Source organism: Mixophyes fleayi, chromosome 4 (assembly GCF_038048845.1).
Source record: "Mixophyes fleayi isolate aMixFle1 chromosome 4, aMixFle1.hap1, whole genome shotgun sequence".
In the NCBI taxonomy this organism is placed as follows: domain Eukaryota; kingdom Metazoa; phylum Chordata; class Amphibia; order Anura; family Limnodynastidae; genus Mixophyes; species Mixophyes fleayi.
Window position 1 is genome coordinate 56,694,027 of NC_134405.1, and position 24,309 is coordinate 56,718,335.

Genomic DNA, 24,309 nt, shown 5'->3' on the forward strand with positions numbered 1-24,309 from the left:
GGTAATATTGCGCGCAAAAAGCGTTAATACAGTAGTTTACTCGCGAAATTTCAAAATTCCACGAGTAATTACCGAATTAACGCTAAGATTTTTTGAGCGCTCGTTTGTTAGCGTTAACGCTAACAATTGAATACGCCCCTATATGTGGCACAAATGGGGAGAAAAATGATGTTCAGTAAGACATTACAAGGCCCAGCATCAGAATATGCCCTCTATATGAACTAAATCTAAATCTGCTGTAGTTATCTAACATACTATAACAGCTTATGTCCATCAAGTTCAGTGTTTTTAAAATGTAACTGCACTGCCCAAGAGTGAGGCAAAGAAAACACTAATCAGACAGATTTACCCTCACTAATCAGACAGATTTACCCTCACTAATCAGACAGATTTACCCTCACTAATCAGACAGATTTACCCTCACTAATCAGACAGATTTACCCTCACTAATCAGACAGATTTACCCTCACTAATCAGACAGATTTACCCTCACTAATCAGACAGATTTACCCTCACTAATCAGACAGATTTACCCTCACTAATCAGACAGATTTACCCTCACTAATCAGACAGATTTACCCTCACTAATCAGACAGATTTACCCTCACTAATCAGCTAGACTTCTAGCGGATACTCTAACCTTCATTATTAGAACTATAGGTTTGATTGCCACGTTTCACACATATCCATTTTTGTGTGGGAGAGGATAATAAATGCAGTGAAAATGATACAAACCAGCTTTTAAGAAACATTGTGTAGATAAGATGATTGGGGAAGAAACTGTGTGGGACTGAACACTGAAGTCTATACTACAATGTTAGACACACATATTTTGAAAGTAGAAACAAACAATTTTACATGACACCAGAGAAGAAGAACATGAGTTAGGGAAAAATCAAAACAAGCACCATTTACAAGATACAATTTAAATATATAATTTTATAATATTGCTACAATGCAACGAAATATAACTTCTCCTAAAACATGGAATGCTTTATTTTTAATGATTACCAGGTCAATTTCCTCACCATCAAATCTATTAAAGGCAAATTAACTGATCACACTTTTCTCACAGAAGTCATGTGTTTTTTCAAATGTCAGACTATTCTTGAATTAGACCACTTAGCCAGTAATAGATACATTGATAGACCAAGTTTTTCAATTCATTTCAATGAGCACATTCATTTTGGTGAAGTTTCTTCAAGTAGCAGACATATTGATATTAATGGGAACAAGGAAATTTATATGAGCTTTTCAGGGATTTCTATCTCTTTAAAACACATGGATAGTGCTAAAATTGCTGCTTCAAAGATAAGAGTTGGAAATTGAACATTAGTAGTCCCAATTCTATTAATAAAATATGCTCTACAGTAATAGTACACCAAAGTACTAATATCTATGAAGAGACTGTGACTGACTGTTCTCCAGACAGCAGCATTAATGACAGTATATTAATAATAGTGCTTTCACATTTTTCACTGAACTCGATCAGAGGATGGAATATCATCTTTGTCCTACTGATCTCTCACCTCTTTTCCTCTTTCTTCACAGTCAGCTCAGCGGATGGACTCACTCTCTTAGGAGGTGCGGAGCTCACGAACGGAGACGTTTGTTGCCTACCTAGGCCCCTACCAGGAACAGCTGGAGGTGAATGTTCTGCAGCTGGAGGGCTTATTGGAAATCTGTGAAAAAAGAGACATAAAACTACATTACACACACTTCGCCATATAATGAATTTAGTAGTGATCATTTGTTCATAAACAAGTCAATAAACTCTGTTTACTGAAACTAGCTAGATATAAAATGCACTAATGTACTATAGAAGATCTGTGGCTGCTATTCACAACATATTTGGGTGACCCACTAGTTCAAACCTATGATATCAACAATAATAATAACCTTTTTTTCGTGTAACAATGCAGCTTATCCAAATACAAAGGTTAGATATTTATATGTATACACTGGGAAATAGAGAAAGTATGCCAAGGCAATACTGTTAAATTGAAAGTGTAATTCAAGTAGAACAGAAGAGATTTACTCATAAGGGATGTCTGGTACATAATATTATTGCACTACAGAAAGATCAGGTGAAGACTTCAAGTGATTACAATCTAGGAATACTAAAGCTGCCTCTCTGTGCAGTATTTTCCTCACCCACCTGGCTCTCCCGAGTGACACAATCGGTGAACCACCATCACCTAAATGCATAGCCTCAGGGGGTCTGAAGGTGGGACGAACAGAAGACCCTGGGTGCTGTTGAGTAAAGCCATCCCCTTGGGGTCCAGCACAGGGAACTCCCCTGCCTGGAAGAAAGAGGTACTGTAACTTAAACAGTGGTCAATGTCAAATCTTTTTTTTTTTTTGGAATTAGCATTTGTCTTTACTACAAATAATCCATGAAGCATACAACCATAAATGATTCTGAATAGAAAACCTACATTTTTGCATACTGAGTGGTCATTTGTCTCCAATTTTTTAAATGTTTGAGCACTAGATTGCAGGCAGCGTGATGCGTAAAATTTTTGTTGTGGTTATGCAAAAAAGTGCCTTTATTTGTGATGTACCAGTGTTGATTTTTTGGTTTTGTTGTGTGTTTTTAAACAACCCTTCCCTCCGCTGTCCCACATTTCTAGTTGTAAATGGGGTATACTGCCAGGATCACGCAAGTCTGCATATAAGTGCACACACTTTCTGGTCTTGCCCATATGCATGTGGAACATCAATATGAATTCCTTAGGAAGGGTTATAAATTCGTTAGGAAGGGTTAATAACTGCAGACTTGATGAGCACAGGACTGATTTGTTCGGAGATGTAGTAGTAGAGTGAGAGAAGAGGGAAGGGCAGGGGTGGCCAACCCACAGCTTTTTCATCTTAAAATGTGGCTCCTAGCCGGGAGCATCACAAAGCATAATGGTCCGGGCACCTGCTGGCAGGTCAGAAAGCATTCAGCTGTTCAACTGACAGCCATATCCTATGACTTTCTCTGCACAACGCAAGGTCAAAGTGTCAAAGCCAAACATGGAAGGAAGAGGAGAGCATGTAGTGTGCTCTCCATCCATTCTCTGCGCGGGATCCAGCGGCTAAGTCTCTGAGGTGTGGGAGGTAAGGGGCAAGTGTGATCCGATGGCATGTGTGGAGGTCTTATGGCATGTATGTGTAATGTGGATAGATCTGATGGTCTGTGGTGAGGATGATTGGCATGTAAGGGCCATGTGGGGAGGTTTGACAATATGTAAGGGGCATTTGGGGAGATCTGATGGCATGTATGGGGAATGTTGATAGATCTGATGGCAAGTGGTGAGGCTTACTGGCATGTAAGGGGTAAATGGGGAAGCCTGATGGCATGTAAAGGGCATTTAGGGAGGTCTGATGGGTATTTCTGGGGCATGTGGGTAGATTTGAAGGTATATGGAGAGGTCCAAAGACATGGGGAGGCTGATATCTATGTAAAAGGTATGTGGGGAGATCTGATGGGCATATAAAAGGTCTGAGGGCCATTTATGACTTTTTTTTTATCCCCACTTCCCTCCACGGCGACTGTGGATACAGGTTCACCGTGAGCTACTGTGAAGAGAGTGTAAGTAGTCCTTTGAACCCTCCTCCGCTGGACACAGCAGCAAGGTAAGAGCTGTGCTGTTTTGATGATTATTCAGAACATGTTCGATATGTTCTTTTTCACTTAGCAAGGTATTGTAAAGTGTTATATTTTCAATGTATGTGCGTGCGGTATCTATGTGCATGTTTACACTGTGTATATGCACACACACTTATATATATATATATATATATATATACATATATATATATATATGGTAAAGCCGGCTCTTTATATATTTTTTGGCTCTTGGTCTGTGACTAGTTGGCCAACCCTGAGGTAGGGAATTCTTCTTGATTTTTTGGTTCAAATCTACAGGTGCCATAGGGTGTAGGAAATTAATTGAACAGGTTGTTGCTCAGGAAAGATAATACCATTTTATATTTTGAAGGTAGCATGTTTCTTGTGTGCCACTGCATACAATTGTGATCAATGCTGAGAAAACAGACTGGCTGGGGCCACTGGGGCCACTTGGTCATGGGATTTTGCTGGGGAGTGACTGATATGTGGGACTGCCAGGTAAAAAAGGAGAATGTAGAATTCGGCGATAGGAGTTGTTGGAAATTAATAAAATTGCAGTTTCTGTGAGTGTGAGTAGACTTCACTGAGTTAAGAGTGCAAAATGGTTAAACTGGTAGAGGAGTGAATGTAGACCTCTTTCTTACAAACATTGGTTTCATTTTATCTAAAGACACTTAAATTAACAAACAGTACAAAAGATGAAATGCATCCAGAATTTTACAAACAGTATTATAAATACATGAACTAACTTCTACCACTGCTAACACAGGACTTACCAAAAAATGTCTGTCCTCGACCAGGAACCACCGGAGATTGTGTTTCAAAGCCCAGTCCACGGAACAAAGAAGGAAGCACATTACTAGGATCTTGTGGGTTCTAAGGAGAGAATGAACTTGTCAAAGAATGGAACAAATCATGTATTATCTTTAAGAATGGTAGGATGTGTATTCACGTATGTGAATTGGGAGAACAGTGACTATAGGTAAAAGAAGGTATATGTATTGTGGAGACTCAAAATCAAGATAATAATGAAGTTTGGAACAATGCACATATAGATTCTTTGTTCTTTTGAATCTGTAGCACATCATAACAGATCCATTACTCATATTACCAAGAATAAAATAAATGTAGTCTCATACAAAATATATTAAATCACTTCTCTAAAAATCATTAGTCAAACATTATCCTGAAGATACAATATAGTTTGCATATAAAGGGCATCAAAGAGCCGTAAAGGATTCAAACATGGACAAAAAAATATTGGTTCAATGGGAGATTTATACAATTAAAACAATGCTATTATTACATTCCATTCCATACAGTATTGAGAGCTCATACAGATGCAAGACAATGAACTTGAGGAAAGAGGAAAGGCTCATTTAATAACATTGCAGTTATAAGTAAAATGTAAATTAAACCACAACAGCCAATCAATCATGTTGTTTCATAACCTAACTTGAACTAGAAAGATAAAAGCTACCTGCTGAATTGTTAATGTGGTTCACTGTAATCTGTGCACCTAAATGCAATGTTAATAAATTAGATATCGTCTCTCTTGGCTGCCCACTCTGCCCACCTGACTCTGCAGGAATGAAGAACTCTAACAGATATTTGTGACATTTCAATGCTCTTGAATGTCACCTGTCGTCACAAATGGCAAAGAAGCTACAGGTGACTGGATTAACTCCTGAAAATTATAAAATCAGTAGAGCACAAAAAAATATTTAATCATTTCCGACAAACTGGTCTTTGAAATTACTGTTTACACCAGTGTTGGCTAACCTGTGACACTCCAGGTGTTGTGAAACTACAAGTCCCAGCATGCTTTGCCAATATATAGCAGCTTATTTCCCAACACCTGGAGTGTCACAGGTTAGCCAACACTAGTTTACACCATCAAAACATCTATGAGATCAAACAGTCAAATTGAGTTGCAAATTTAAAACAAACTCTTAATAAATTATCTGCCACCCCCACAAAATACTCTAAATTGGTTTTAGCACAGGGAAAAAAAATAAACTGTAAGTATAAATGTTTGCAAGAAATGAAAATTCAAATATATAAAACACTGCAAAATGATTTCGGATTTACCTTTGGTGTAGGGCCGGGAGTGGGTGCAGCCGATGCTACGTCCAGCGCACGACCGCGCGGCAGTGGAGCCACTCTCCCAATCAGTCCCTCTTCTTTGGACTCTGGAGTTGAAGACTTTACCCCAAAAGGCATGCGAAAGGGAGAGCCCCTAAATGGGTGTCTGGTAGGGTCCATTCTAAATAAGCAAAACATCAATGCAAAAAACTGGAAAACTCAATTCACATTACTACAGTTATAGCTCTATGTAAACCATATTAAAAGTTAATAAAGTTTATTTTTTATTACTGAATATTCAACAGTTTCTTAGAATTTCCTATTATTGTGCAACACTGTAAATTTGTAGAGCTCAAATAAATTAATTTGCTGCTGGACTGCTAGTATTTCAGCACTTTATGCTTCTATTATCCTGGTTCCCAAGCAGTGGCTGGGTTGCTATTCCTAAGCATCCAAAGCATAAGCCAGAGTTTTAATCACATTTGACAGAATAATCCCTGCTAATGCAGTTGTACTGTGATAAAGCCAAATGTACAGGTGTTTCATCAAGAAGCTGAGTAACAGGAGGGGAGACAAAATAATGCTTAAACATAGCAAGCACAAACACAACCAGTTGCTCAGGCACCTGAGAATAGTCTGAGTGGGTTTGGATATTGTGACTGACGACACTGATCACTGAGAGATCATATATAAGGTGCTATCACAAAGCGAGACAAACAGGGACACAGACGGGATTACAAGGACAAATTTGAAATAGAATTCTCCCTCTAACAGGTGGCCAGTGGACACACCCTCACAGCCACCATAATCTGTGGCCCCCCATAGCAGTGTTCCAGCCTGTGGCAACCAAAAGACTCTTAACTCTTACCTTCTATTCACTGCATTTGCTGAAATCCTATGCAAAGCGTTATCACTTTATTCTATTGCAGCAATCATCAGAACTCAAATAGCGAGCTGACATATTTAATCTGTCTATGGAAGTGTGACCAAATATATTAGCCCATACCCCTAAGGGGTTTGTTCACCAATTCTCATTATCCCATCAGTGACATGCATCTTCATTAAGTCACCTATATTTGCCATCTATTTATATGGATGGAATGTGGTTCATGTTTGTTATGTTATTGCCATTCCTTTAATCTGATGGAAGTAATACCCTTATCTAGGCAATTATTCTAGCTTCAGTTGATTGTACTGATATATTTTTATCCAGATTCTATGTATATTATGTGTTTTTTATGACAATACCACATTATCTTTTATGAGAATCATTTGTATTTATGCAATTCGCTGACATTCTACCAAGGTGTTATATGATTCATGTTTTTTATGTGTACCTTTTAATAAATGTTTTATTTTTACTTTTTACTTTATATCCTATTCATATTCCAAATGTTTAGTAAGAACATGAAGGACATAGTACATTAAGTTTAATTAATTGATGAGCGCCCAGCATTGTGTTTTTCCAGCAATCATACACGCTGTCACACAGTGAAGCAACCAGTGTGACGTTGTCAGGGTATATAGCAAATTAAAAGCCTCAGCTCTACAGGCAGGAGAAATAAGATAGAAGGTAGTCAGTGGGACAAGATCTGGTCAGCACTTCCTTGCTTTTCTAGCTACCATGGTGACAGCGATCCATCCTGCCCTGAAATGGTATTCTCTGGCTCGCATATCAGCTGTCAGGGATAAATGCGGACCAACCCTCTATCGGGTCACTGTGGGTTGTCAACATTTGAAAATGAAATTCAGACTAATTGCAGTTGTACAAATTAATCTAAATGAGCAAAACCTTAAACACAGAAAAATAGACCAATCCAACATGACTGGACCACCTGACATTATAAATATAATAATTTTACTATGAATTGATTGAAGTTTTTATTGTATACTAGTCACTGGAAAAAGATGTATGTATTGTAAACTGGCCACCAGAAATGGATATTGCTTAGTACAAGTATTATTTTAATACTTGCCACTACAATGGAGTCTGCTATGTATCGGAACGTAGTCTGATTTGGAAACCAAATCATCATCATCATTTGTCAGGCAAACAAATTACAAGTGTAAATCATATTACAATTCTATGTGGAAATTATACAAGTACAAATTAAGCATAAAAATTGTTATGAGACACAAAATAAAGAGAGCCCTGCTCGTGAGAGCTTACAGTCTAGAGGGAGGGGGGAGCAGGGACAGTATGTGCTAATGGAACACAAGTGGAGTTGGCAAATAGAGCGAGTAGAAGGAGTAGTCGAGGAGGGAGAAAGGGTGGATCATTCCACATAAACTAATCCAAACTGTAATTACTTTTTACCTTAGCTTTCCCAATTTTGATTTTACTCAGTATATTTAAATGGGCCATCAAAATTGACTGTAAATCTTGAATTTGGCTATCAGCAACACTACAACTTTTATTTTTATCTCAATCCAGGCCTGAGAAAAGTAGATTTTTTTACTCACTGTACACTTCATTTATCTTACTGCACTGGGGAGCACTGTGAAGTCAAAACTATTTAAGTGGATAGCTCCTCTCCTACTATGCCCCTTCCATTTGGAGCCATCCTCAACATTCCTATAAAAATCTCTAGAACGCCTAACTAGGTACAACAAAAAACATGTTGCACCAACACTGCCCCCCAAGGGAGTCAAAGAAATGGATTTCACAGAGAGAAAAAAAAACCCTCTTTTTTTCATTTCTGGCATTGAGCATACCAAAGCTGCCCCTAAAGGTGGGATTTGTCTGAAACAGCTACGCAAAAAAAACTTGCGCCCAAGCTAGCATCCTGAGATGCAAAGCCTTGCAACTGGTAGAATTTTGAAAAGATGTGGACAGACGACTCCGAAGGAGCCTGGCACAACTCTTCGGATGAAACACCATGACTCACCGCCAACGAAACTCCAACAGTCCTGGTGGAGTAAGCCGTTAAAGCTGTCTAGGCGTCTGGACATAAGCCAAATCGAAAGATGGATGTAAGCCAAGGAGCAATAGATTGCTTAGATGCTTGTGGGTATCGTACGGGATGAATAGGTAATTGGTTTCACGAAAGGAAACCCTACAGTCAATATAACACCTGATAGCCCAGACAACATCCAAAAGATGCAAGGAAGCATCAGAAGTCTGTGACTAAGGACAAAACACAAGAACAACAATCTCCTGGCTTAAGTGAAAACAGGAGACCACTTTGAGCACATAAGAGGGCTTAGTGCAAAGCACTTTCCTACCAGAATATAACACCAGAAATGGGGGGTTACAGCACAGCTTCCCAACTCAGAAACACCAACTTCCAAGTAACATAACAGAGATCAACAGAATCCAAAGACTCAAAGGGCTCCTTAGAAAGAGCTCTGAACACCAAATTAAGATCCAAAGGCTCAACTGGATGTACAAAGGGATCCATGGAGAACCCCTTGTGGAAAAGTCTACACATCATTCATGGCTGTCATCTTGCGAAGAAGAAAACAGAGTGCTGAAACAGATTAAGAGACGAAGGCCTTTATCAAAACCGACCAGCAGAAAGGAGAGCAAGCAGGAAAGACTAAAGCGGGAAGTGTGAAAACCCTGACCCTCACACCACTGGATGTAAGTTTTTCACACAGGACAGAAATTTGCAGAGGAAGATGATTTTTACGATTTAATCATATTCCGCACAACCTTTTGCGAGACACACAGGGCCCGAAGAATCAGGGTTTCAGTAGCCATGTTGTCAAAACCAGACGACCTGGAGCTTTGGCAGCAAAGAGGGCCTTGAAACAGAAGATCTTGATTTACCGCCATCCCTATGACGTCGGAGTACCATATCCTGCGCGGTCTGTAATCAGCAGCTCCAGATAGAGCATGGGAATCGGAAGAAACAGGTATACCAGACAAAACTGCCACGAAATTGTCATGGCATTCTTGTACCCAACCGCTGGATCCTGCACAGAAGAGAGGAACCTTCAAGTGCAGACGGGATGCCATGAGATCGATCTCTGGCTGACCCCAACATTGAACCAGGAGAGCAAAGACCTCTATGTGAAAGGATATTTAGGGGCCTTCCAGCCAGAATCCCCTGACCCTGAACGAGCACCATGTAGATTGCTCTGAGTTCCAGAATGAAACTGGGTGAAGGGCACAGATTCAAACACGGACACCATGGTTCCTAGCAGTTTCATGTAGTGGAGAAGGGACACCTCTCATTTGGCCAGAAGGTCTGATAGGTCTTGTTTAGAAGTGAATGAACCATAGCCTTCGAGAGGAACACCTTCTGACACGTGTCAAAGTCGAGGCCTAGAAACTGCATCCGTTGTGCTGGAATCAAAGATGACTTGGGTAGATTTAGAACCCAGCCGTAAAACCCCCAAACCTGTTTCTAGAGGTGAGACTGTAATGTTTCTGCCAGGCCTCAGAAACCAACTCTAAGAGTTTAGGAGATAGGGGAAACAAGCTGCATTTGTTTTGTCTCTTAAAAATGGAGACGCCATAAGAATAAAAATCCATAAGCTCGAGATTCACAAAGCTCAGATTGTCTAACGCCCAGGATGAAGTCCTCAACACTTTGTGATGTAGAGGTAGAGGTGATGTAGAGGTATCCTCTATACCATGGGTCGACCTTTTCCTATCAGTGCACTGACTATCAAATTACATTCACATTATCCATACAACCACTTCTAAATTTCCAATTCGACCACTGTGTGTGTGTGTATATATATATATATATATATATATATATATATATATTTAAATAACATTAATTATTTCTTATTTTATCACACTAATATCATTATAACATTAATAGTATTGGGACCAACAAATAAACGTTCATGTTATGCCGCACCCGGTACATATTATGTCACACAGTTGTGCCACTGATCATATTATGCCTCAACCCTGTGCCCCCGTTTTATGCCACATAGATATGCCTCCAATTCATCTTGTGCCTCCTAGTTGTGGCCCCAGTCATATTATCCCTCATAGTTGTGCCCCCAGCTACTGTTATCCCTCACAGTTATGCCCCCAGCTACTGTTATCCCTCATAGATGTGCCCCCAGCCCATGCTATCCTTCACAGTTGTGCCCCCAGTTTATGCTATCCCTCATAGATGTGCCCCCAGCCCATGCTATCCCTCATAGTTGTGCCCCCAGCTTATGCTATCCCTCATAGATGTGCCCCCAGCTCATGCTATCCCTCACAGTTGTGCCCCCAGTTTATGCTATCCCTCAGTTATGCCCCCAGCTGATCTTACGTTCCTCGGGAGCTACTTCACTAAAACAGCAGAAGATGACTAAAACGGAAAACGGCCATCTTCGGCTGTTTTAGTGAGGCAGCTGTGGAACAGCGTGCCAGAGAGAAATAGTCCACCTGCCACGTCTGGCAAACATGCCGGGGGTTACAGACCCTGCTCTATACTATAAGCAATTTCCCCCTCAGACTCTTGAATCAACTCCCCATCTTCATCAAAAAAGCGATCAGATTCTGAAATAGGGGCCTGAAGCGTCTCAGGAATATGGCATTTGCCTGTTGTCCTATAGGGGGCGCTAAGGTATTCCAAAGAGAAAGAAGCCCTTGCAAGAACCAGGGCGGTCTCGGCAAGAGTCAACGCCAAACCTGCCTCAGCCTGGGAAGAGTCACCTACCTCTTTGGACTGAGACAATGCCAGTGACTCAGCACAGGTCAGTTCCTCCATGCACGCCAGTGCAGTTGCTGCTGAAGGCTATTCATGGAAGTCGCCACACACGTTGCACACCAGGCATCTGTGTCAGACTGTCCACAAGACAATTTAGCATTTCATATGGGACAAGAATAGTGTTGCACAGACTTTACAGCGGACCCTTAGTCTTGGAAGAAAATAATTTAATAAATGAGACATCGCCTATTAAACCACTCTGACTGTATAATAGGAATTAAATTAACTAGAGGTCCTAAACACTATACCAAAGTGTTTTAACCAAGAAACTTTTGAACAAGTCAACAGGGGCACATAAACACACTAAAACAAGAGTGCAACTCAATTAGGACAACAAAAATAATACATAATGTGTAGCAAACTAGGTAACAACTTAATAAAGGCACCAGATAAGTACGACTGAGCAGGAAACTACTGAAAGAACACTGTGGCAAACATTGGTGGCCCCCGCTGAGCTGAAACCACCAAACTGAGGAGAGCACGTCCTCACACGAGAACCACGTTTCTGGACTGACCTCTATTACCAGGAAATGTCCTCCACTTAGGCTATGCCCTCCCCAATGTTCATTACAGTTCTCCATGGAGGAGACTGACAGGTATCGGCACCATTTTACCCATGTACAATGCCATGTTGATGCAGCTTGACATCATACACGTAGCTGCCAAAGTTGTACTCTCCACTAAGGAGATCTGAATCGGTGATCATCCCCATTGAGAGCTCTGCTCGTTGCTAGGGGACGCGCTGACAGCAGCTGAAGCTCAATGGGAGTAGTGCAATAGCATGCACCCCTCTAATAATGAGAGGAGCTGGAAGGTTGCAGGAGAGAAGGAAGCCTACTAACAGCTACTCTCCCACGATCAGGAACCCAGTGTGAAGGGGCCGACAAGCACATCACCCCTTGGGAAGTGACCCTGATTAGTCAAAGTAGAAAAAAACTCAAAAGAAAAACAGGACGATATCTCACAGAAAAAACACCTAACTACAGATGGAACTTTACTAAAACCAAGGATGGTTCCAGGTGGAAGGAGCATAGTATGGACGGAGCTATCCACTCTAATAGTTTGATTTTTAAAGTGGTTTTACTCCAGATCCACCAACTATACCCATTGTTACAGTATCCCCCAATGACATGAAAGAGAAAGTTAGGTTTTTTTTATGATCAAAACTTGCAGATCTTTGCATTTTCAAACCGTTATAAAAAATAAAACTAGATAAGATAACACATTTTTATTTCAGACTCAAAATTGTAAGGTGAATTGCAATGGATCACCTAACATGGACTGACCTGGGTAGGCTAAAGTGAAGAGGTCTGTTTTGAGAGTGCATAAAAAAACTAGAAGTTGGTGGAGAAAAAGTCAGACGGGGCAGGGAGTTCCATAAGTGGGGAGCAGCGCTAGAGAAGTTCTGGAGGCGGAAGTGAGAAGTGGGTACTAAAGGGCAGAAGAGGCCTAGGTAAGACGCCGAACAGATAAGTCGAGCCAATGTGTATCTCATGACAAGGTCAAAGATGTTTAAAGGGAAGGCGCTGGTGAGGGCTTTGCAGTGAGAGTAAGCAGCCTGAAAACAATTACATTACATTGCAGAGATGGATGAGTGGAATGCCAGCTAGGATGAGGTTGCAGTACTCATAGCGGGAGATATTGGCCGTTGGACAAGTAGCATAAGGCCGGGTACACACTACAGAAAATTTGTCCAGATGCAACATCTTTAAAGATTTTACCAACGACAGAAAAAGAAAAAAAAATCCAGATCAGCATGCCAATTCATGTGTACACACTATACAGTTTACCTTCAGCTCTGTGCTCTTCATTACTCATAACCATCGGCTGAAAAGATTGTGAGACTGCACACTCCATAGAAATATATAGACACTACTGGTCGTGAGTGCATACACACTGTAGAATTTGAACAATACTGTTACATCGTTGAACAACATTTTTAGTCCGGTTTAAAAATCAAATGCAACTATACAATGTGTTTTGGAACTATAATCGTTCATCGTTGCATGGTACACACTAATGTGATATCAGGCCGAATGGTCGTGTATCATTTGATTGGCCCGTTAATCAGCTGAAAACACTGTAGTGTGTACCCAGCCTAGGAGAGATTAAGAGAGGTGAGGAAAGGAATGGTAAATTTGAGTGTCATCTAAATAGAGGTGGTAGTGATGGCCTTAGAAAAATATGCAGCACATTAGTTCACAGAGACGATAGGTGCAAACAGAGAAAAGCAATGGGCCGTGAACAGAAATTTGAGAAACTTCAACAGATGGAGGAAGAGCTGAGCATGAATCAGAAATAGAGGCACTGAAGAAGCGATCAGAGAGGTAAGAGGGACGCAGAAAAGGACAGTGCTGCGAGGGCCAAGGGTGTGAAAATGTCAAGGAGAAGAGGGTGATCTACAGTGTCGAAAGTAGCAAAATATGAGCAGGGGTAAATTGTCCCTTCAAATTAGTTGAGAGTAGATAATTAGTCACTTTAGTGAGGGCGGTCTAAGCAGAGTGAAGAGTGGATTGACAACAACCTGTCCACATAAACCCGCAAAGCGCAGACCACATCCAAGAGCAAAAGTGAGCTTTGACGGCTGGACTGACACTCACCAGAAAGCGCAGGAATAACAAAATCCGCATTGACGTGGAACCAAGACACTACTTTAAATAGAAAAGATGGCACGGTACGGAGTACTCATCATACATAGCACATTGTGAAAGGAAGTCAACAGCAAAGAGCTGCAAACTCCAAAATCCGAAACTCTCCTGGCCGAAGAAATGGCCAGCAAAAAGACTACTTTCCAAGTAAGGAACTTGAGGGAAACAGATTTCAATAGCTCAAAGGGCGAGATCCTGTGGTAGTTACTGGAAGAAGATGGCTTCTTACCCCTGATTATCATGCGAATAACCTTATGCGATAAACCTTTATGTCTGAAAATTAAGGTTTCAACTTCCAGGCTGTCAAAGCCAACCATGCCAGGTCTTGGTGGAAGAACAGACCCTGGCTGAGTAGATCATCTCTGGATGAAGACAACATGACAGTGCTGCATCCATGTTGAGAAGATCCGTGTAGCAGGAGCGTCGATGCCAAATGGGAGCAAGTAGAGTGACTTGGACCATTTCTCACCTTACCTTTTGCAGGACTCTTGGCAACATTGGAAGTGGAAGAAAGATGTACTGTACGCTGAACGGCCGAAGGAACCATCATGGCGTCCATCAAAAATGCTTGAGGATCCCTGGTCCTGGCACAATACTTGGCCACTTTGCAATTAAACCAAGAGACCATTAAGTCTATTTTCGGTAGACCCCATCTGTGTACAATCAAGTAGAATTCCTCAGAGTGTAGAGACCACTCCCCTGGATGCAAGAAATGGTGACTTAAGTAGTTTGCCTCACAATTTTGGACACCTAGGATAAATACCGCCGAAATGACAGTAACCCACCGTGCCACCCATTTCAAGATTTTTGCTCTTCTGTCACCAGCGAACTCCTGGTTCCTCCCTGGTGATTGATATAACCTACCACAGTGGTGTTGTCTGACTGTGTCTTAACAGGCCAGGACCGCAAAATCGGCTGGGCCTGAGACAGCAAATTGTAAATGGCCCGCACTTCCAACACGTTTATGGGTAGCCGAGCTTCTTCATGGACCGGTTGCCCTGTAGCCGGAGATGTAGGACCACCTCCTGCCAACCCGAGAGACTGGCATCAGTTGTCACCATCCTGCAGTCCCACGCAGGGACTAGGTGGAACCAGATTCAGGTTCCCTGACCACAGCCCAACACAAGAGAGAATGACACGTATCCACTAATGAGCAAAGGGACTGTCCCTCAAACTAAGGATTCAATTTCGACCATTTCGACTGAATCTCCAATTGACAATTTCAAGACCAGGACTGGCTAAACTGAACCGCCTCGAAACAGGACACCATGCGACCCATCATGCACTGCAGAACTGAAACCTGGGCTTGAAGTATTCGAACCTTGTCCAAAGGCAAAAAAACCTTCGGGGCTTGGTGTCGAATAAGAGGCCCAGAAAAACCATTCGCTGGGTAGGAATCAAGTTTGATTTCTTTATATTGAGAATCCATCTGTGCTCCTGTAGGAACTGAATGGTCAAGTGCAGATCGAAGCTCAACCGAGCCATTGAATCCGCTTTGAGCAAGAGATCGTCCAGGTAGGGAATAATCACTACTCCATGTAACCTCAACTGGGCGGCCATGACAGCCATCACTTTTGTTAACACCCTGAGTGCTGCTACCAGTCCAAAGGGGAGAAGCACGGAACTGGAAATGTTCCCGGTCCACTGCGAACCGGAGTAGGTTGTGGTGACCCTGTTAGATTGGTACATGCAGATATGCATCCTTGCTGTCCAAGGAAGGAATTTGAATTCGAAACCTGGGGACCCTTAAATTAGTGTTGAGATCTTTCTTATTCAGAATGGGTCGGAAGGACTGATCTGGTTTTTAAACCAGAAAGAGGTGAGATAGTCCAGTCCCCTCTCTTGTTGCGGGACCGGAGCCAACACTAGTGAATCCACCAAACGCCGGATGGTTTATTTGAGAACCTCTCATCTGACTGGATTCTGTGGAAGAGGAGTGTTGAGGAAATGTCTGGGAGATGGTCCCGCCAAATCCAGAATGTAACCTCTGGAGCCCACTCCACTTGCCCATGCATCTGCAGTGAAACAGACCCACCTGTCTGTTTCACCATCGCACTCACCATCAAGTTCGTGAGTCATGCAGCCGACTTGTCCGTTTTTGTGGGTGCTGGGCAGCGGCCTGTCCAGGACTGTCTGTCCCTTTAGCCTGTTCCTCTAGGTGCCAAGGAATGGCCCCAGGCTGAAGCACCTCTGCAGTTTCCAACATAGCGAAAGGAACAAAAATTCAGTTTAGCTGTCACGAGCCGCTGCAGTACGCCGCATCCTGGCGTGATCTAGCAGCCGGGCGCGTGCTCTAGTTTCTATGCTCTGTTTTTATTCTTTGGGTTTATCTTTGTTGCATAGATGTAGTAGGGTGTAGGGCCATCCCTCAACTCCAGGGTGAGCTCTCATATGATTTAAACTGGTTAATTTATATTTTTATACATGCTCCCTGGTTATGTTATTACCTATGGCAGTTCTAGCTAGTTATTAATTAGCAGCCTCCTGAGGCTGATTGTCAGCCCTTTTCTCCTCTGTCCTGATTGGCTCTCAGTACTATTTAAGGCAGTGAGGTCTGAGCTTCACTGCCGGTTATAGCTTCCAGTTCCCTGTCTGCTAACCTGCTCCTGTGCTGTTTGGTGTAAACCTTCTGGATTGAACTACTGTGTATGACTTTTGCCTGTTTCTGGACCTTGAACCTCTGCTTCTGACCCCGACATATTGCTTGAACCTGGATTTTGAACCTCTGCTTGTGACCCCGATCTTACGCCTGTCTCTGGACTCAGAACCTGTGCCTGTGGCCCCTGACCTTGGTTTGTTCCTTGAACACGTTGTCTGCTGTCGGCTGACCCTTGCCTGGACCCCACGCTGCTGTCTGCCATAGCACTCTCTTCCTGGGTTCTCCTTGGCCAGTACACATCTCACGACCCTCTGTTTGTCTGCAGCCAAGTCTGTCCCCACCACTAGGGGCAACAGTGAACACCAGACTTCAGAGCAGACTCCGGGTTTTGCTGTACTGTCTGGAGGGGTTCCTAACATTAGCTTTACATTTTGAGAGGCCACCGGTAGAAAGGAACTCTTCCTTCCCATGGTTTGAGCAATAAACTTGTCCAGAGCTTGGCCAAAAAACAAACAAACCGTCAAATGGGAAAGCCTCCAAGGCTCGTTTGGATTCAGCATCTGCCAGCTAACATTTAAGCTAAAGAGTCCGTCTACATGCTATGCAAAGAGGAAGTATGAGACAACCCATGCCCAGCATTTAAGACTGCATCTCCCAGGAATTCGGCAGCCTCCTTAATATGGTCCGACAACTGAATCAGGTCAGAACTAGCCATGCCAAACTCAATGCCATCACTCAAATCAGTGGCCCATGCCTCCACTGCTTTGACTACCCAGGCTGCCACCATAACTGGATGTAGGGATACACCCAAAGCCAAATAAATGGATTTCAGAATGCCTTTGCATTTCATGTCACCTATATCATTTAAGCTAGAACTAATCTAAGGGATAACACTGGATTTTGCCAAATGAGCCACAGGGGCATCCACACTAGGGTGCATCTCCCAAGATCCCATTTCCGCGTCTATAAAACGATAATACATCCGATATCGTCTAGTCATCTGAAACTTTGTATCCGGTTTTTGCCTGGCCTCACCCCACATTTTCAAAAGTTGGAAGATGGGGGGAATAAACCAGTCCTTTTCATTGTTCTTTTGAACAGTGAAGTCTGTGACGGTGTCAGGTCATCATCATAAATAGGAAGCACTTGTCTCACCGCTAACATGAGGTCCCCAAATTCCTGGTTCATGGATGGGTCCTCCTCCCAACCCAAAATGTTTTCGTGACTCGTCATACATTTCCCCCTCGTCTTGTAAGGGGAGATCTGCATCAGAGTCACCCAGATCCTAGGTGGGGGGACAAACGTTTACGCTGTCTGCCCACATTTGGAGAAGGTAACTTCTCCAGAGAAGCTGAGACTCTGGACAACCCCTGGACTAATCTCTCCATATTTTGCATCCATGGAGGTTTGGTGTAAACCCGAGGCCTCGGCCAGCGACTGAGATGCCTGACCAGAGGGAGGGGCATCTGATGATTGTGTACCCAAAGAAGAGGACATAAATGTACCAGCACTTACCACCCCAAACGTGGGTAATCTCTCTTAAGTTCTGCAGTGGACCGCACCAGTTCCTTAGCCCATATTAGTTACACCAGATCCGTCACCTCCTCAGAAGAACGCTGAGCTAAGCCCTGACTCACAAGCCGTGCATAGGCCATATTAGATTGACACCTGGAGCAGACGAAAATACCTCACAGAATCAGCTTTGGGCTTAGAAGCTGTCCACTTTTCTGACATCATGAAAAAGAAAAAGGGGAACAAATAAGAGAGAAACACTGTATGTTAAGCCATATGTATATATATATATATATATATATATATATATATATATATATATATATATATATATAGACATATATAGACAGAGGGAGAGATCTAACAGTATATATCTTCCTTCTAGAACTCTCAAGTGAAGGAACGAAACTCATTCTCTATACTATACCTTGTATATCAGAGTGGCAGGATAAAGGGAGAACAGCTTGGCAAATTATGCAGTTTTCTTTTGTAGCCGGTAACATAGAACCGAATATTATTACTAGTATCTATTTTGCCCTGTACAGTGATTGGTAACCCAGAACTTGCGGTATTTTAATAATGCAGCAACAGCTGGAGAATTTGTAAATATATACTACCATTTATGTCCCTCTCTCTGAGCAACAATAATCTAAAATATTATAAAACAATAACATGTTTCTCACGTCTACGTATTTCTGATATATTGGATGGGCTACTACAGAATAAATATTGTTAGCCTGGACAGTGACCTGTATAATGGATGTCTGCATTAATTAATTCAAATTAAGGAAATTGCTCTCTCAATACATCAAATGGAGATCGGTGATTTGCTGAGTGATGAGTCAATTTAAATGGAGGATGACGATTGGCCGATCAAAGTATATAACTAACACCCTGTCAACAGATGGGTAATTCCCACAACTAACCTGTAACAGGCGAAATGTAAATCGGGCCAGACGTCACATCATGTGACGTCAGACCCGGAAGTGGTAAGGACCGATTGCGGCAAATGGCAGCTAGTTAGTACTTAGATCAACGAACTTAATGACAAATATCTAGTTCAGAAACTTTATAATAATACTCATAGAGGAGTGAATGTGCACAACTCATGGGTGTTTTTTTGTGTGACTTCCTAGAACCTCTAACAGGCAGTTTGTGTATAAGGGGCTGTTTTAGTCCAGGAGGGCAGTGACTGATAGAGCCAGGATTGATACAAAATATATATCCCTGAGGTCTATTAGACAATTCAGATAAGAACACTTAACATAACTAAGAAGAGCCTAAATATCCAGCTTGAGGGTTATGCATGATACCAACAAATATCATAAACCAGAAATAAAAAATGAATAATAAAATTAAAAATTAAAAGACCACAGTGCACCAACAAAGGATATTATTTCTATACACATATCCTTGGATGTGAGGTTACGAACAAAGCAGTGAAAGAGAGAAGATATCATATTAAATATCTGATATACAACAAATAATGAACAAATATCTGTTTCTGAATTAGAGAACTGGGATATCTTTGTGGCTCTCACTTACCTCAGCACAAAAATATAAATATAATTAATCTGCATAGGAGCACCATATATGATAATTGCACTTTTGTAGGTATTTATATACCCTTTGGCAATAATAAGAGCCTTAAGAAACAAAAACGAGTATATAATACCCAAAGGAATAAAGGATATTCCATTCATTGTCCAAATATTGAATCAGTTGTACCCAACAATTATTATGTGATATATGAATAGAACTGATGTTAACCACATCTGACCAAATATGATGGGAAACAAATGTTATCTTACGAGACCTAAGTACTGAACTTAAATAATAACAATCAATAACTTTTGTGATTAGCCCCACCCTAGGGTCAACATATTTTAATCTCTTATTTTTTCTTACTTTATCTATATTTTTATCTATAATTCGCCTTCAATTCCCTGGTCAACAATTGCATTTTAATAGTATCTAATAAAGTTTTAGTTTTTAACTAAATAAGTAATTGCCAAGGACCGGAGTGCTTCAACATTCAACTCTTTTCTTCTCTTTTCCTCTATGAAAGTATGCAGAGTGTAAAGTAATACACACAGCACAATCACACAGAATATTACAGATATGACCCAGAGATATATAACTGTTCTCCCTCCTCAGGGACACTCTAACAGAATGCAGAAAATGGTGCTGAAACTGCAGAGCCCGGTAAATAAAGAGGAAGGAACGGCGCGTCCCCTTCCTCACCCCGACTCTGTGGAATATGGCCGTCCATACCTAGAGTGTACACTGGTGAGGACAGCGCTCTGGCGACACCTCACCAGAAAAATGACCTCTGTACCTTATTAGCTCCATCACTGTCTGTCCCAGCCGACATGTAGCCAAATAAACATGCAGAGCAAGAACCGTGTCAGCTCCGTCACCCCTCTATACAGGAGACCGGTGAACTGCAGACGCGACCCCCAGGGCGGTCCGCGACACTGCCCTGTTCAGTGGCCAGGTCCCCGAGTCCCTCCTGTGGCGGGTGACCCTTTTCCTGGGTGTTCGCATCTTGACAGAAGGGGGCGGCAGTAAAGTGACGACAGGCGCTCTCCCTGCGTTCACAGGATGAACACTGCGACTATTAAATTAGATGCAGGCTAAAAAAAAAAGAAAAATAACTAGTGCCCTACTTCATTGGGCACTACTAAAAACTGAGGATTTCCGGCCAGGGAGAGTGCCTTGCCTCTACAGTGCCCTCTATACCCCATGATCCGCAGTGTCCTCCAACTGTTTGTGCTAGAGAAATGGGAGTGGTTCAATAGAGACTGACAAGAGGATAGGGTCGAGGCTGTATGCGTGTAGACTTAGGTGCAGGTGGGGAAGCTGGAGGCAAGGTGAGGTAGAAGAAAAGATGTTGTTGTTCTACACTTATTATTATTATCAAATTTGGTTGCATTGTGCACTAATTAGATTGAGCTAATCTGTACTATAGGATTTTGAAAATTTGAAAGTACAAGTTTTCATACATTTGTCAACTTTGTACATGTTAGTCCATTAAGTGGCAGCTCACAATAGGTTTGAATTTACCAGTGTAAATAGGTTTTAATTGTATGTAATACCCTGCCGCCCGGCACCAGGCACTCACTATTCACTGTGACGAACGAACAGACAGGCAGTGACCCTTGCCACCCAGCGCTATGACGCGGCCGAATGCCACACTGCACTAATGTCAGCGCGTCTATTTGTCACATCACGAGTGCTGGGCGACAGGGGTCAATGCATGTAAATTACACACTGATTCGTGTTCAATTATACTTCAAAAACACGTTTTTTAAGAGACTGGGTTAGGGGAAATTGAACGATCAATTTCAATTTTGAGCAACTTGCAGAGAGATGCTTTTGTGGGAGCTTTAAGAACTATGTATTGGTTGGCAAAAAATAAACTACCACATACTACATTATGTGGAAATTTGCTTGAGCGCTGCAAAGCTATGGGTTGTACATACTTAAAGCATCTTGATATTGGAAGAATGCAAATTATACTTCGGAAAGAATAATGCAAGAATTCCTCTACATCTTAGATTCATAAATAAGATGTGAAATGCTTAAACATTTGCATTCGGCAGATTACTTCAGTGTTCTGTGTGACGAAACAACAGACATCTCAGATTTGAAGCAGCTTATTATATACATTAAAAACGTTTGTCAACATGTAGTATAACTGAAGGCAAAGCTCAAACTATGACTAACAAAAGGGTTGAAACAATCTAATTTGGTGGGTCTAGAGTCTGATGGAGCAGTGGTCATGATTGGGAAGCACAAAGGAGTAGCAAAACTATTAAAAGATAAAACAAGCAGAGTAATGGTCAACTGTCATTATATAAACCACCGCCTGGCTCTTGCTAGTGCCCAAGCAGCTGTTAAGGTACCTTATTTAGGAAAATTTAACGATATCTTAAGACAATTGTTCTTCTTTTTCAAAATTCCCCAGTTAGAATTTCTGATTTAACTGAAATCCAGAATATACTGAACAGTCCTCGGATTAAACATAAAATGGCTAGTGACACAAGGTGGCTGTCTGTTGACTTTGCTGTACAGTCTTTAAGAGAATCCTTGGCGAGTGTCATTGCTGCACTGGAAAGAGAGGCCACTTAACCTAATGACATCAGAGCTGAAGGTTTAAGCAAATATATGACAACATACAATTCACAGCTTCACTTGTGATGCTTTCAGATGTTCTGCCTCATTTGTCTAAAGTTTGCCAAAGGCAAGATGTCAATTTAACAGAAATAGACTCCATTTTAGATTCTACAAAACTATGCATTATGGAATTGAAACACACAGCTGCTACTCATTTTAAAATTCTACATCTACATCTTGCCAGTGAATGGTCAGACCGTCACAAAATTATTCTGATGCTAATGCTACCGCTTTTAAGACAAATATCTATGGTAAATACATAGACACAATTATTAACCCCCTAGAAGCAAGATTTCCAGATATGCCAATCATATCCTGTTTTCAATAGAGACAGCCACGATCAAAATGAGGCTTATCATCATCAACATCATCAACATTTATTTATATAGCACCAGCAAATTCCGTAGTTGAGATTCTTTTTCAGCATTATTCTAAAGATGAATGTCCTGTAATCCTAAACTATGAAAATAGTAAACTTGAACGTTGAATTGTTTGAGCTAGACTCCTATATAAATCTAGATTCAAAACAAATAATGCAGAGATGTTCAAAAACAATTGAACGCATAGAATCTTTTCCAAATTTAGTAAAACTAGCTGCGATTGGACTGACCATACCTGTAAGCACAGTTGAATGTGAAAGCGGATTTTGTACTCTAAAACAAATTAAAATCTGTTTAAGGAATCGCATGAAGCAGAGCACACTGAATAATATGATGCGGATTTCATTAAAGGGACCAAATCCTACAGACTATGATTATGAAAAAGCTGCAGGCTACTGGGCCTCTAAGAAGAAGAGAAGAATATATAAAATGTTAATCTAGAGGTTAAATCAATATAAGGCGGCGGTTCCCAAAGTGTACGCCGCGGCTCCCAGGGGTGCCGCCGCGCTGTCACAGGGGTGCCGCCGACTCGCCAAGGCCAGGAAATTTTTTAAAAAAATACTTACCAATCCGGCGGCGCCCGGGACCTAGCATCCTCCTCCCTCCTCACTGAATTTCGGGCGTGATGACGTCGTGCCCGACATATTCAGTGAGATGCGACAGGAGAGAGGTGGATGCTGGTTCCCAGGCGCCGCCGGATTGGTAAGAAAACAGAAGAAAAGATAGAAGAAAAAAGGCCAAGTATGGTAAGTAAAGAAAGGGGAGCGAATATGGTGATAGGAAACAGCAATGGAGGAGCAAAAGAATGAAGGAGGGGGCAGAGTGAGGATGAAGAAGGGCACAGAGTGTGTGTGGATGAAGAGGGGCACAGAGTGTGTGTGGATGAAGAGGGGCACAGAGTGTGTGTGGATGAAGAGGGGCACAGAGTGTGTGTGGATGAAGAGGGGCACAGAGTGTGTGTGGATGAAGGAGGGCTAAGAGTGTGTGTGGATGAAGGAGGGCTAAGAGTGTGTGTGGATGAAGGAGGGCTCAGATTGTGTGTGGATGAAGGAGGGCACAGAGTGTGTGTGGATGAAGGAGGGCACATTGTGATCGTGAATGGGCACAGTGTGATTTTTGTACATGTTGTTGTTTTATTTTGTTTGAACTTATTCCTCTTAATATTAGCTGTAAATAATTCTTTGACAGGAATATAATTGAAAAAAATATATAAAAATATTCTTTTCCCTTGGATTTATGTGTGTTGTTTTTACAAACAACTTACTAAGTATTTCTGTCCTGACCTAAATACTCATTACGATATTTTGACCCAACTATTTATAAAACAGGACTGCTCGGTAATTATTTTGCCTTGAAAAAAATTATGGAGACTCTAAAAGTGTGCCACGAACTGAAAAAAGTTTGGGAACCACTGATATAAGGTCATGATTTCAACATTTAATTTGTGCAAAGGCCTCCACCTGGCTACTTTTTGATGCCACCCGGATGGTCAAATTTTCTGAAGAGAACACTGGTATGTGTGCGCATGTTATGAAAAAGGTGGTGTTCGTTTTGGAGCAAAATTGGGACTGGAGTTGGGTGGCTCACAATTCTCCTCAGAAAGCATTATGAATAGAACGACCTC

General features: G+C 41.7%; 1 protein-coding gene across 1 annotated transcript in view; it reads right to left on the bottom strand.

The window, feature by feature from the left end:
- The window catches only part of PIWIL2 (piwi like RNA-mediated gene silencing 2), a 208,612-nt gene that overhangs the window by 178,606 nt on the left and 5,697 nt on the right, over positions 1–24,309 (bottom strand). Inside the window, exons 2-5 of the mRNA XM_075207127.1 lie at positions 5,708–5,882; positions 4,393–4,492; positions 2,159–2,303; positions 1,530–1,682 (exon numbers count right to left, since the gene is read on the bottom strand). Of these exons, the coding sequence (XP_075063228.1) occupies positions 1,530–1,682; positions 2,159–2,303; positions 4,393–4,492; positions 5,708–5,881 (572 nt within the window). The 5' untranslated portion in view covers position 5,882. The remainder of the gene's footprint in view (positions 1–1,529; positions 1,683–2,158; positions 2,304–4,392; positions 4,493–5,707; positions 5,883–24,309) is intronic.